The following is a 15,764-nucleotide window of genomic DNA, read 5'->3' on the forward strand; positions in this document are numbered from 1 at the left end:
AAAAATCCTAAGCCAATCACTAGGTAACTTAATCTAGGAATAAATATAAAAAGAACACAGAATAATCTAGATTAGATGATGAAAGCAATGCAAAGTTAGTTTAACAATAATACCTAGAAAAGGAACTAAAGAACTCTTATAAATAAAGAACTCAATAAGAAATCAATTTAAAAAATAGAAAGACTATACAAATAACCAATAAGTACAAAAAGAAAAAGCAAAAAAAAAAAAAAAATCAAGCTGACATGCCATTTGTGGGTTTTGTGGCTGTCTGAGTAGAAAACTACCCCGTTCAAAAAACAAAATCTGTGAACACTATAATTAATGAGCTTAGACATATTGGTAGATACAAAGAAAAATATTTAAAATTTACATTTTAAGTAGTTATTTGGAAACATTAAAATTACATCAGCTAAGAGTCAATACCTAGAAGTAAAAGAAACAATTCTAGAATTTCCAGAGATATATGATAAACATTAAAGAAAATCCAAATAAATGAAGAGATATATGACATACTAAAAAAAAGAAAAGAAAAAGAAAAAGAGAGATATACTATTAGAAGTTCATCAGTTATCTCTAAAATGATCTAGTAAGTTAGTTTTATTCTGATGGGAAATTCCAACCTATTTCACTGTGAGATATAAAAGGATTATTCTAAAATGTTTATCATGGGCTAGTGAGATGACTAAGTGGGTGAAGTGTTTGCTGTGTAGACCTGATGAACCTAGGTTCAATCCCAGAACATGGCAAAAATGAGAACCTCCACATATAAGTTGTAGTATACACACACACAAACACACACACAAACACACCCCAATAATAAATAAATTAAACTGGGATTAAAAATTTTCCATTAGAAGGCTCAGAAGAAAATCTTTAAAAAATAAAGAAGGAGGGAGGGAGAGAAGGAGGTAGGAAAGGGGAGAGGGGGGAACCCAAGATTGCTGGGTCACAGAGAAGTGCCAGTAAAGAATTTGTAGCCACTCTGAGGAAGAAACAACCTAGCCTGCCCTGTGGCTTTCCTCTCATGGGGCAGAGACCAAATCCCAACTCATCGCCTGTCTTCCCACCTCTGAGAGACTGCTGTCCACTCACGAGCTCTCAGAGGGGCCGGCTACCTACACAGGCTGCACACATCCCTAAGCAGCTAACAGCTACTCTCCTCTACAGTCGCAGTGGGCTGCCCACATCCAGCAATGGCATTACGCGACAGTCTGTCCTTGCTTTCCCTGTGCCTGTGGAAGGCAGAAATAGCAGCCGCACAGCACAGGAAGCAGAGCTATTCTCACCTCCACCAGGGCAAACTTCTCCTCAGTGGTGTAGTTGTAGCGTGTGGCCCGCTCATACTCCTCAGCATTGTCGGGGCAGTCCTTGTTGGAGTACTTGTCGGTTGGATGTACGAGTTTCCAGGAATACTGATGCAATCAAAAAAAAAAAAGAAAAAAAAGACAGACAATAACAGCATGGCTGAGTCCACTAAGAAGTGAACCTTTAAAACATGTATTGCTTTCTGAATCTCTCTCTCTCTCTCTCTCTCTCTCTCTCTCTCTCTCTCTCCTTCCCTCTCCCCCTCTCTCTCTAACACACACACACACACACACACCTCAAAAAATAGTAACCACTCAGTCATAAACTAAGCTTAAGAACTAACCCAAGCAAAATGTCCAAATTATTGTACATTGAACAAATAAAGCTTTATCAACTTGTCTGCACTTAAAACAAAAATTTGCCTTTTAAACTAGCTCTATAGACCAGGCTGGTCTGATAAAAATTATTTAATTTCACTCTGCCAATTAAATAATTTTTATCAGACCAGCCTGGTCTATAGAGCTAGTTTCCGGATAGCCAGGGGTACACAAAGAAACTTGTCTCAAAAAAACAAAGAAAAAAATCCAGAGAGAGAGAAACACAGAGAAACAAAACCAGCTGGTTCTAATATCAGTGAAGACATGCCAGCTCCCAAATATATGAACTTGCCAGAAGGAGAAAAGAAGGCAAGCTGATAAAAAGCAGTTTCCTTCTTCCATGTTTGTTTATCTGGGCTGCCACTGTATGATCCACCCACACTTAGGGCGATCTTCCTGTTTCAGATAGTCTGGTCAAAGAAACCCCTTACAGGGGTGCCTGGAGGTTTGCATTTTCTTGATTCTAGATGTAGTAAAGTTGACAACCAAGATTAACCATCACGTATGGTGATGGCAAGGTATAAAGGAAGGAATAAGCAAACTGTGGGAGACTTTTGGTCCAGATGCAAAATTGGCAATCTGCTACATGCATTTTCTTTCCCATTTATCAGAGCAAGCCTGGTAGCCAAGTCTCAAATGAGTGGAATGAGAAATATCTCATTGACATCTACTGGTCTTTCTCCTTTGTTTGGAGTGCTAGTAACTTAGTGTGGTAGTGTTTATTGTTGCTATAGTGTATATTGTTGACTAAAACAAACTTTTAAGAGGGAAAAATGTATGCAATTTCTAGTTACATTTTTATATGTTACCAGAAACCTTTTACTAAATTAGCATTAAAGATGCTAATACAACCTAAAGAGTGAAATGCTGGTCCAGAGAAGAATGAGAGCCGGCAAGATGGTGAAGGCACTTGCCACCGAGCCTGATGCCCAGAGCTGGATTACTGTGAACGGTCTTGCCACTGCAAGTTGTCCTCCAACCCCCATAGCTTTGTATCTGAAAAGATGAAACCCTTAATAGGACATTGCCAAGGCCTGGAGTAAAAGCATATCTCAGCAACTAGGAGTGACTGCAGTTACTCCAACGTCCACCCGTGACAAACGCTGTGCCTACCACTTCCATCACATGGGCGCTCCACTGCGACAGAAGCTGCAGGCCCTGCAGAGCCAGGTCGAAGAGCTTCCGGTACTCAGCATCGGTCTTCTGGGCTTCCTGCCGGCCAGAGCCTGTGACTACCTAGGGCACAGAAGCAAAGGCATTAAGAGAATCCACCCAGCTTCCCTCGAGACTCACTGCCGCAGCCTGCCCTCCTGAAGAACTCTCTCAGAGACCTATTGGCATTCGTGAAGGCTGTGTGGCGAGGTCACTGGAGGGCCTGCTCCTCTCCTCGGTGTGTAGGCAGTTAATGGCTGCTGGGTTCAGCAGTCTGTAACTATCTGAAAATGATCCATGCTATTACAAGTACCCCAGTTAAACTCTTAGTTCGTGAAACTACACTTGGATAGAATTATTTCTTTGATTTGCCATCATTGCCCTATCTGGAATAGACATTAGTCTCATCTCCCCGAGAAAAGCTCACACAGCATCCAGAAATGCTATTCTGGAAATCTATGTCGAAGTCCCATATGCAAATAAATAAATAAATAAACAAATAACTAAGCAGAGTCTGACCATATTCCCCTTTCTGCTCCATAGCTAAGACTGAGTTGAACTCACTGCTGCTCGATCTGCATCTACTTTCTCAGTGCTAATCTTACACAAGTAGGTACCACTTTCAGTTTTGGTTGTTCTTATTTTAACTAGATGGTGTTGGAGATGGACCTCACACATGCTGGATACGCATGTTGACCTCTAAGCTCAGACCCATGAACAGACCTTTGTACAGAAGAGATGTATGGCTGCACAATGAATACATGAAAAGATGTTCAACAATATTGGTCAGGGGAGAACTTAAATCCAAAGGTGAGAACTGGCTGTGGTCTGATCTAAATCACATCACAATGTTAGAAACTGTCTTTTCAGGTTGTACCCTGCCCTAATAAACTTCATTTTACAAGCAGCATTTGCCTCTGGACTCAGATACTTGGTGGCACATAAGTCTATAGAGCCATGCTCCTACAGATACATAACTATACCATGGGACAGCCTGCTTAAACCTGTCTCCTGGCCATCCAGTGTGTGTGTCAAGAGATGGACAGAAAGCTCAACTGTCCAAGGGCTTTAGCCCAGCTCGGTCTCCATGGTTACCACAGCCCACTCATCCTATTTGTCCATCTGGAACTGCTGCCTCTTCACCAATCTGGACTTTCCTGTCCTCTTCTGTATCCTCCATGATCCTGAACCTCCCCTTCTACAGCTTTAGTCAACCCTTGAGGCTCAGCTCAAGCCTGGGACCCAGCAGTACAACCTGAAGACCTGCCTGTGGTTCACTGTCTGAGCCCATGGTGAGCCCTTTGCATTTCTATCAGCCTCAGGCTTGCCTCCAGCCAAGCTGTGGGTTTGAGGCCAGCCTGGTCTACAGAATGATCAGAGCAAGTTTCTGGACAGCCATGGCTACACAGAGAAACCCGGTCTCGAAAAACAAACAGACAAACAAAAAATTTCAATGAAACCAGCAATTTGTGAGTGTATTATTATTCAATAAATTCTAACACTGAATAAAGACACATGCATCTTCTTTTAGGCTTGGGACATAATACACTCATGGCTAAACCACAACCAGAAACCACTTCAGATTCACCACAAGTCAGGATCAAAAATAAAAAGATGGGTGTGGTGGTACATGCAGGAATCACAACACTCAAAAGGCTGAGGGTTCAGGACCACCCACAAACAAAACCCTTACCATCTTCCTGTAAAGAGGCTAAGGCGGTGGTGAGAGCCACCTGGGAACAGCTTTAATCCCAGCACTAAGGAGGCAAAGACAGTGGTTCTTTGTGAGTCTGCAGCCAGCCTGGCCTACTGAGTGAGTTCTAGGACAGCCAGGGCTACAGAGAAGCCCTATCTCAAAAAACAAAAAAACAAAAAAACAAAAAAACAACAAAAAAAAAACCAACAACAAAACAGGGGGAGGGGGGCCAAAAACCTATCACAGACCCTAGGAAGAAGACAGGTAATGAATGCTATAAAATGCATTTAACTGGAGCTCTTGAATCCTCCAGATATCATATTGTTTAAGAGTTTCCTATTAATTCAATTTACAAGCATAGCCCAAGGTCCCGAGGAGCTGGGATCCACTATTCATTTCTACACCACAGGCTGGACCAGCAGCAGGAATAGTGGTCTGACGATAACTCTTCACTGGGGAACTACCCCAGTTAGGTAGGGTATATCCTGCGAGCAGCAGACAACCTGAGACATTTGGAGAAGCAGACTTTTTCAGTAATTTAGGTTCCATTACTAGTGTTTCAAATCTTGCAATGCGTATGACCAGAAAGCAGAGGTTCTCCACTTGTGTTAACTGTCCTCCTATAAATCTGCAGAACCAACTGGTTCTCAAAACCAGACTAAGACCTGCATTCCTCCCAGTTGATCTCACATACATACAGGCATGACTGCACTGTGGCCTTCACATCCCTGCCCGCTCACTGCCATCACTGCCTCCTCACTAAGATCAGAAGTGACTTCCATGTTCCTCCTGCCTAGATCCTTCCCAAAGTTGTAACTACCCTCTTGCTAATCTAGTAGCCATGCTGGATAGGTAAAATAAAGTGAGTGTCCAAAAAAAAAAAAAAAAAAAAAAAAAAAAAAAAAGAGAGAGAGAGAGAGAGAGAAAGGAGAAAAAACCTCATGGCAACCAGACTACAGAACAGTAAAGAATTATAAAGACTATTTCTGTGGGATCTCTCTTCCTAACTCAACTCTAGGCCCAGACTTGCCAGACAGCACCTACTAAGGAACGAGGAGTTAGACATTCCTGAATCCCTGAGAGGCCAATAAAAGTTCCATGGATAACAAAGGTCATAATCTTCCTGCTTTGTCCTCAGCTTCCTAATTTGAAATGAAGACCTGCCAGGGAGACAAAGGCCAGACAGGGTTTTGTACCAGTAGAGCCCCTACAAGCAGACCAGTCCAAGGAGTTCAAGGCTAGAGCAGACACATTTAGCCAAAGTTGTGGGTGTATCAGCTTCCCTTTATTTAAAATGACCAACCCTAGATAGAAGGCGAAGATTCCAGCACACCGTGAACGCTTCAGAGTTCACCTCTGCCTTCTAGGGAGTCTGTGTGCCTTGCTGCTGTGTATGCTCACTTTAATAAAAGTGTTTTCTATTGGCTGAGCACGTCTGTAATTCCCCTGATGCTATCTGCTGTGCTTGATTTTTTTCCTGACTTTTAATTCTTTAACTGGCAAGGCAAATGAACCCAGTCCAGGCCCAAGGAGGACATCCCATCCCCTGGACCAACCTAGAGCCTGCAACTGACGTCCTTTCTAAACAGGACAAGGCTCACAGACCAGAAGACGTCTTCTTCCCTAGTGTTCCATCCTCTCCTTAGTTTTTCTTTTACTTTCTTTGTCCTTGTCTTTTTATTTTTCCCCTCTTCTGACCCCTCCACTCTCCTCCTGCCTCCCTCTCACTCCAACCCTCTTTGCACTTTACACTCTAGGCAAGTGTTCTGACAGTTCCAGTCCTCCCAGTGTTTTCCTGAGGCAAAGCTGTATTTTATACATCTGAACAGATACAAGCAAGGCTAACCGCATTGACTCATCAATTCTGAGGGGTTTTGTTTTTTTGTTTTAAGTATTCAGGTTTGGGTTTGGGGAACCTTCCCTTAGTTTTGTCAGTTTAAAGAAAAGAAATGTTTGGGGTTTTTTTTGTTTTTGTTTTTTTTGTTTTGTTTTGTTTTGTTTTTATTTCGAGACAGGGTTTCTCTCTATAACCCTGGTTGTCCTGGAACTCACTCTGTAGACCAGGCTGGCCTCGAACTCAGAAATCCGCCTGCCTCTGCCTCCCAGAGTGCTGGGATTACAGGCGTGCGCCACCACCGCCCGGCCTTTTTTTTTTTTTTAAATCTGAGATTTTTTTCAATACAAGCAATGTAAATATTTGCATTCAAAAGAACAGAATCACCACTTGCTAGTGTGCAGCAGCGGCCGGAAGGAGCCAAGGCGTACCTCGCTGTTGCTGTAACGTGCCAGTTCAGAGATGAAGCGCATGTGGTCCTCGCGGATCTGGATCATCTGCTCACAGATGTTGTACTGTGGGCTGCTGCTTGAGGATGTGCAGGTCCACCTGGACATGGAGAGAGAGCCTCAGGTGACCAGAGGCCCCAGCACAGCGCCTAGGTACCACATCAGCTGCAACAGGGGAAGGCACTGGGGTGCTAAGACTACTCAACAAGTTTTATGGTCTCAAAGGAATTGTTAAAGAAATATCTGACAGAAACCATGTGACAGGGGCCTATAAAACCTGAAGTATGAACTGTATAGCTTTCACTAGGAGAGACTGGCTGACTCCCCGAAGGGAGAAATACAATGTCTAAATCATAGCTAAATGGTTAGTACAGGCTGGTTACTAGTATGGGCGTCCAACAAATCAGTAAAAATACCTGAGAAATTCAATGGTCTACTCGACCGGCACAGTAAGATCATATGCATATTGTAAATTGTACCAGTAAGCTATGGAACCTTGACAGCTGAGACTACTCTCTGCACAGAGACAGGGTATGTGCTTCAGGACCTGGGGACACAGTGTGTCTGCCACATCTGGTACAGTCATCTCTCTCTCTCACACACACACACACACACACACACACACTCCCTTTTTTGTAAAATCCATTTCCATTAAAAGGCATTTAAGACTAGTCTCAGTTCTAGGGACCTTACAAACATAGGCCTGGATTGGTTTAGCCCCCAGGTGACAATTTTGTAAACTCTGTTAATATACATGAATTGACAAGCATGTTTCATCACATCTCTGGGTCCAGACAAGTAAGTTTATATTCTCAACTTGTACTGTGTGTTAGAAATCTTAACAATAATAAAAATATTTTAAGTCTTTGCTGCCCAACATGCTAATCACTGGCCACTGAACATTCAAACTGTTTGCTTTACTAAAGAAATTAAAATGTTTAGTGCTTCTATCAATGAATGTAAACGTTAACAGCAACATTTGGGAAGGGCTGGGACATCTGCTTCCACATTCTTGAGAAGTCTAACTACTGTAGGCAAATGCAGTAGTAACTACTGGAGGTGCCCAGAGAGCTCTGCAGGCTCCAGGGAGCAGCTCCTTCTTTTCCTACCGGGACTTATTCTCCTCGTAGTGCGCGCTGGTCTTGATGTATCTTGCCAGTTCTATCTGCATATCTCCAAAGAGTGGAACCACCTGCAGCTGCTGCACTCACATAAGACAGAGAGAGAGAAAGTCACAAAGTACATCCAGTCACCAAATGAATGATCATGAGGAAAATAACTAAAGCTATTAGCTTGAGTTGAACACAGTCATTCAATAAATAAATGTCTTCTTTGAAAAGAGCAAAATACAATTTAAGAAACAACACGCGAAAATATGTTTAAAGACTTAACTTACCATGTTGCTATAATAATAGCTGCATTTCTATATATTCCTAACAAACACTTAGGAGATAAAAATTTATAGGCAAACAGTATACAATAGATCTAATACTCATGGACAAAAGATGTGTAAGATGTTAAAGCAAAAGTTCTACCCTTAAAAAAAATCATAGAAAAAACTCTCAGTGAATGGAATATGATGTTCATGTATTAGAAGGCCAAATATCTGTCTGTCTATCTATCATCTATCTATCTATCTATCTATCTATCTATCTATCTATTGATCTACCTGTCTGTCGGTCTGTCTGTCTGTCTATCTATCTATCTATCTATCATATAAACTGATTATATGATTGGTCCATTGTATGGTTAAGGGGAAGATTTTTATTGCAGATGAGGAAGAGAGAGAGAGAGAGCAAGCGAGAGCACGCAGAGGCATCTGGAAGAATCTAGAGCAGAAAGAGGAAGAAGTAGACTAACATGGCCAGCAGCAGACTGGACATGGCCAGGACTATCTGCAAAAGAGGGATGAAGAGAAACGAGTGAGAAGCAGCAGTGAGGACACAGAGAGGAGGAGAACGAGGACCGCAGGAGCTTGTGAATATCAAATACAGCGGAGTTATAAGGAGTAGGAGTAGCTGCGGTGGGGGAAGCCCAGGAGCTGGAGGGACTTTAGGGTGGGGGAGGAGGTGAGAAGGGCTGGGGGGGCAGCGTGGACACTGAAATGGGTACCAGGGCCATGTAATCAGAGCGAGCCTGGAAGGCGGGGCGTGGACGGTGAAGCAAGGCTTCAGTGTGCTGACAGGCACCACAGGTAGCCATTTTCCCCTCTGCCTTCTGGGATTTGGGAAATGAAGTTCCCTTTGGACTTGATAGTTCTCATTAAGTTTATTCTTTGTTGTTGTTGCTGGGAATCAAAATCCAGGATCAAGTAAATATAACAAGTATAAGCACTTCTACTACCAAGCTATATTCTCAGGCCAGATCAATATTTATGGAATCTCAATCGACATTTCAGTAGAAAAATACTTTTGCTTGTAAACCAGCAAACCAGTTCAAAATGTATACTGGAAAGCATGCGCATGCACACACCCTTCAAAAGGTCCCTTAACATTTGAACATCAAGGATCTCTCTCTCTCTCTGCTGTCCCCACTCCGAGACAGCCTTTCATTCTCACCCCTCCCCCAGTAAACCTCTTGGATCAGATCTGTCACGTGACATGATCTTTATGGCATACCTTGGCCGGGACCCACTGAGCTCCCCTCTTCTGCCTAATCCTACAAGTATCTAAGATTATCTTAAAGAATAAAACTGGAAGAGAGCATCTTCTGAATACGTAAGTACACCTGGAAGAAAGCTGAGGATAGGAAGGATGGTGGAATATGAGGCGGACACCCGGGTCAGATCCACACACTAATGTAAGCTGGAGAGGCTGTGGAGCAATGGAGACATACATGTGTGTAACAAATAAGCAGGGTAAACTGAGTAACCATACTAGGAAAAAAATCCCAACAATGTCAACTCTCACCCTCTCCATACACAAATAAATATGGAGCCAGTCCAGAGAGGGCTTATAGGTCTAAATGAAAAAGGAAACAGAGTGCTTCACTGAAGAAACTTAGTAGAAGATTCTTGGGATGCCTTATAAAATATATATGAATGAAAAGACCAGTTTTCAAAGACACAATAAAATCAAGAATTTCTGTCGACCAAATGACACCATAAAGCAAGTGAAGGGCAGAGGGGCTGAGGACAAACCTCTCACAGCTCAATGACAGAGCCAAATGCTTAGCTCGGGTGGGACCCTGGGGTTCAGTCCCCAGCAGCAAAAGGAAGCAAAGGACTTGAATGAGAGAAGGGAAAGGGGAGATGAAGTCTAAGGGCGCAAAGTTTCAGCCCTGGAATGGATCTAACGCTGACAACATTAACAACCTTAACATTGCTTGAAATTCACTACTAGAATATGTTTAAATGCTCTCTACATGAAAAATAAGTATGAACAGGTCACAGAGGATGCATGTATTAAGACATCACATTATACACCATAAATATAACCTGGGTTTATTTGTCAGCTGTCTTTTTAAAGCTGAGGAGAGAGTTGAGACAGGAAAAGGGGGTGCACGACTACAGTGGAGTGGGGGTATCTCTGCAGATTTCACCCCGAGCAGGGCAACTGCAAAGAGATGAGAATGAAAACTCATTACAGCTGACCAGCCGGACTTAGTCACCCAAACTGGATCGAAACTTCGGAGCCTGATCCTCTGGTTTAATTTTTTGACACATTTAGACACAGTCAAACTTGAGGGAAAAGTCTTCACATGCAATTCCCAATACAGAGTTTCAGGGACAGCTACACTGAAAGCCCCTCGTAAAGTAGTTCTACTGACTGATGATAAACAGAGCTCAGGGTAAGGCTTGAGGAGGAATGATTTCCAATAAGCATAAGGATAGATTCTATTGGTGAAGGATGCAAAGTACTTGGGACCTTTTTCATAAGGATGGGTCTAGTCACTGAGAGACAAGGCTCAGGATTAGGGCCTAAACAATGCCCAGGGTTTGGGGGAATTCAGGAGGCTGGCTCCACAGAAGAGCAAAAGGTCACCAGAGTGTCAGACAACATTGACTCCACCCTCTTTCAGGTGAACAAGCATCATTTCCTTCCTTTCCTTGAAGAAAATAAAAAGCCATCATAGTTAACAATTCTGAGCCAGGTGGTGGTGGCAGCGTACGCCTGTGATCCCAGCACTTGGGAGGCAGAGGCAGGTAGATTTCTGAGTTGAGGCCAGCCTGGTCTACAGAGTGAGTTCTAGGACAGTCAGGGCTATACAGAGAAAACCTGTCTCGAAAAAAACCAAATCCAAAAAAACCCCCCAAAAAACCCAATTCTGGACCTTCTAGGCTTTCTGTGAGCTGCGCCTACACTGAAGTATTCTTAAAACATATATCCAATAAAAGCCTTAACTTTACACATACTGACAATTACAAATCAATAGCAAAAAAGAGCAGTAAGGATGAAATAGCATTAACCCAAAAGGGACACACCAGGGACACACCAGGAAATATCAGCCAATAAGAACACTATGAGCTTGAGATCCAGTGAGTGCGTTACATACATGTTATGCAAGTTTTAGTACCTGAGCTCAGTTCCCAAGAACCCACGAAAAAGCTGAATGCAGGGCACGCGTGGATCGCTAAAGCTGAATGCAGGGCATGCGTGGATCGCTAAAGCTCAACTGCCAGCCAGCCTGGGTAAGCTCTAGGTTCAGGGGAGATCCTATCTCAAAAAGTAAGTTACAGAGACTGAAGGAAACATCTGACATCACCCATGTCATCCACATACACATACACCTACTGCCACATGTACATATCCCACACATATATACACATAGATAAAAGAAACACACGTGTCTTAGTCAGGGTTTCTATTCCTGCACAAACATCATGACCTAGAAGCAAGTTGGGGAGGAAAGGGTTTACTGAGCTTACACTTCCACGTTGCAGTTCATCACTAAAGGAAGTCAGGACTGGAACTCAAGCAGGTCAGGAAGCAGGAGCTGATGCAGAGGCCATGGAGGGATGTTTCTTACTGACTTGCTTCCCTGGCTTGCTCAGCCTGCTCTCTTATAGAACACAAGAGCACCAGCCCAGAGATGGCACTACCCACAAGGGGCCCTCCCAGCCTTGATCACCAATCAAGAAAATGCCCCACAGCTGGATCTCATGGAGGCACTTCCCCAACTGAAGCTACTTTCTCTGTGATAACTCCAGCCTGTCAAGCTGACACACAAAACCAGCCAGTACTATTGACCCCTTGCCAACTTGACAAACACATCACTATTAAGTCTCAACCCTTACTTTCTTTATATTTATATTTATATATATATATATATATATATATATATATATATATATATATATATATATATATATTATTTTCTAGATTCTTTGTTTACAATCCAAAAGCTTTCCCCTTTCCCAGTTCCCCCCTCCCCATATGTACCATAAGTCCTCTTCTCTCCATCCATTCTCCTGTCTTTCCCCCTCCCTTTTCTCTGTCCTGGTACTCCCCTACAATGCTGGATCAAGCCTTTCCAGGATTAGGGTCCTGTTCTTCCTTCTTCATGGGAATCATTTGATATGCTAATTGTATCTTCAGTATTCAGAGCTTCAGGGCTAATTAATATCCACTTATCAATGATTGCATTCCATTCCATGCGTATTCTTTTGTGATTACATTACCTCACTTAGGATGATATTTTCCAGTTCCATCCATTTGCCTAAAAAATTCATGAATTCATTGTTTTTAATTGCTGAATAGTACTCCATTGTGTATATATACCACATTTTCTGTATCCATTCCTCCACTGAGGGATATCTGGGTTCTTTCCAGCTTCTGGTTATTATAAATAAGGCTGCTATGAACATAGTGGAGCATGTGTCTTTACTGCATGCTGGGGAATCCTCTGGGTATATGCCCAGGAGAGGTATAGCAACCCCTACTTTCTTATTCATCCCTATGATCTAAATAACTTTAAAAGTCCTACAGTCTTTACAGATTAAAAGTTCAATCCCTTTAAAATATCCAATATCTTTTAAAATTCAAAGTCTTTTAAAAATTAAAAGTTTCTTAACAGTGGGCTCCACTAAAATACCTTCTTACTTCTAGGGAAAAACATAAGGGCAAAGCACAACCAAAAGCAAAATCAAACCCCAACCATTCAATGCCTGGGATCCACTCATGATCTTCCGGGCTCTTCCAAGGGCTTGGGTCACTTCTCCAGCTATGCCCTTTGTAACGCACACCTTGTCTTCTAGGCTTCAGCTGCCTATACTCAACTGCTGCTGCTGTTCTTGGTGGTAATTCATGGTATTGACATCTACAATACACTGCTGTCTTCTGCTGTTACTAGGCTTCACCAATAGCCTCTCTTCATGGTGTCAAGCCTCAGCTCCTTCCCATGACCCCGTCAGTCCTCGGCCATCAATTGCAGCTGAGGCTGCATCTTCACCAATGGCCTTCCACAGCCTCTCACAGTGCCAGGCCTCAGCTGTTCTTCATGACCCCTTCATGCCTTCAAAACCAGTATCATGTGGGTGACTTTTATACATCTCCAAGTCCAGCCACAGCACAAAGTACAACTTTGGCTATCTCTAGAACACAGCCTCTTTGCTCTCAGAAAACACTTCCCAGAAGATTTCACCTCAATGATGCTGGTCTCTTCTTAATCACCACTAATGTCTTAGCTCCAACTAACCAGCATCAATAATCCCAGTAATGCAAAGTTTTAGCTTTAGTAGTTCTGGTATCTTGGTAATCACAGCGGATTCTTCAGCCCCAGCTAACCAAAACCACAGAATCTTCACAATCAAAATAGCAACAGCTCTGATAAGAGTCTTTAATCTTCCTTCTGAAATTTCATAAGCCAGGCCTCCATCTTCGATACTGTTCTCAACCTTATCTTCCAAGCTCTTACACAACATCCCACAGAGCTATTAACACCGAATGGATCTTCTAGCCCAAAGTTCCAAAGTCCTTCCACAGTCCTCCCCAAAGCTTGGTCAGGTTGTCACAGAAATACCCCACTATGCTGGTACCAATTTGTCTTAGTCAAGGTTTCTATTCCTGCATAAACATCATGACCAAGAAGCAAGTTGGGAAGGAAAGGGTTTATTCAGCTTACACTTAGAAATTACTGTTCATCACCAAAGGACGTCAGGATACAGGAGCTGATGCAGAGGTCATGGATGTTCCTTACTGGCTTGCTTCCCCTGGTTTGCTCAGCCTGCTCTCTTATAGAACCCAAGAGCACCAGCCCAGGGAGGGCACCACCCACAAGGGGCCCTCCCCCCTTGATCACTAATTGAGAAAATGCCTCACAGCTGGATCTCATGGAGGCACTTCTCCAACCAAAGCTCCTTTCTCTGTGATAACTCCAGCCTGTGTCAAGTTGACACACAAAACCAGCCAGTACAACATGTTACAGACATACATGCAGGCAATTATCCATACACATAACGTAACAATAAAGCATAAAGAGAACAAATAAATGACTTCACGATGCAATCCAAAATTTTGGGAAATCAAGGGGAAAAAAAACCTAACTCAAACATACACAGCAAGAATTAGTAAAAAAATCAGAGTAGAAATTAATGAAATAGAAACAAGGAAAACAATACAAAGAATCAACAAACCTCTGAGCTGGTTCTGTAGGATAAACACGATCACCGGTCCTTTATCCAACTAATGAGAGGAAAGAATGACTGCGAATTGATAGAACCACAAGTGAACAGAAACATCAAAGAAATGCAGAATATTAAGGGAATTCTTTAAACACCTGCACTCCATTAGGCTGTAAAAAGTAAAAGTCAGGACTGAATTACTAGACTGAGCCAAACTGACAAAATTAAACCTCGAATTCCGTGACCTGCATGGCTTAGGCCTAACAAGTACAGAAGAGTTGGGATTGGGTGGTCCTGCACCAACGCAAAGGCTACAAAATCCAGGCTGCTGCACAACTCGGCACATTCAATTTAAACTGCTGAATCAAGGGAGTGGGTTTATTGTAGACAGCTAAATGAGAAAGTGAGCCTACAAAACATTCTACCCAAAATTTGCCCTGCCTACAAGATATGCAGGCATAAAAAGGAAACAGAGATGGGGCAATGGCCAACGAATGACTCGTCCAACTTGAGACTCATCCCATGGGAGTCAACCCCTGACAGTGTTAATGATACTATGCTTGCAGACAGGAACCTAGCGTAACTGTCATGCAGTAGCTGATGGGAACAGATACAGAAACCCAAACAGCAGGTAGAGCTCGAGGGGTCAAGGACACCACAAGACCTACAGAGTCAACTATCCTGGGCCCATGGAGGCTCACAGAGACTGAACCACCAACCAAAGAGCACACAGGGGCTGGACCCAGGCCCCTTTACACTGATGTGCAGATATGCAGCTCAGTCTTCGTGTGAGTCTCCTAACAATTGGAGCAGGGGCTATCTCTGACTCACTCTGTTGCCTGCCCATGGCCTTTCCCCTAGCTGGGCTGCCTTGCCTGCCTCAGTGAGAGGATGCGCTCAGTCCTGATGCGCCTGGGCTGGTTGGTACCTATGGGTATGTCAGAGAAGGGGAGGGAGAAATTGGGAAAGAGGGGTTTGAGGGTAGCACTGGGAGGAGAGGAGGGCTGCAATCCAGATGTAAGGTGAATAAATTAATTAATGAAAAAAACTAGGAGATGAGGCTATTGTATAGAACTGAAGAAGGCAAAAATATACAGCTGAACAAGGAAGCAGGCTGTCCAAACCCAAGTTGTAGACACTTGTGCAAAACGGACTGAGTACATTGTAAACATGTGAGTATGCATGGGTGTGTACGCACATATGTATATGTGTATTACAAAAATTAAAGACATCATAAATTTTCAAGGAAGACAAGGGAAAAGTTGGTGAAGGAGGCAGAAGTGATGTAGACACAGTGCTCATATATAAAGTTCTCAAAAAAACTACAGTTAAAAACAAAAATCAAAAAGCTAAATGTGGCCATCAACAGCAGCATCAAGCTGTAAAG

At 42.9% G+C, this 15,764-nt stretch overlaps 1 protein-coding gene across 1 annotated transcript in view; it reads right to left on the reverse strand.

The window, feature by feature from the left end:
• The window catches only part of Cyfip1 (cytoplasmic FMR1 interacting protein 1), a 96,053-nt gene that overhangs the window by 41,076 nt on the left and 39,213 nt on the right, over window positions 1-15,764 (reverse strand). Inside the window, 4 exon segments of the mRNA XM_052161634.1 lie at window positions 1,290-1,415; window positions 2,799-2,921; window positions 6,799-6,916; window positions 7,926-8,017. Of these exon segments, the coding sequence (XP_052017594.1) occupies window positions 1,290-1,415; window positions 2,799-2,921; window positions 6,799-6,916; window positions 7,926-8,017 (459 nt within the window).

Source organism: Apodemus sylvaticus, chromosome 1 (assembly GCF_947179515.1).
Source record: "Apodemus sylvaticus chromosome 1, mApoSyl1.1, whole genome shotgun sequence".
Lineage (NCBI taxonomy): Eukaryota > Metazoa > Chordata > Mammalia > Rodentia > Muridae > Apodemus > Apodemus sylvaticus.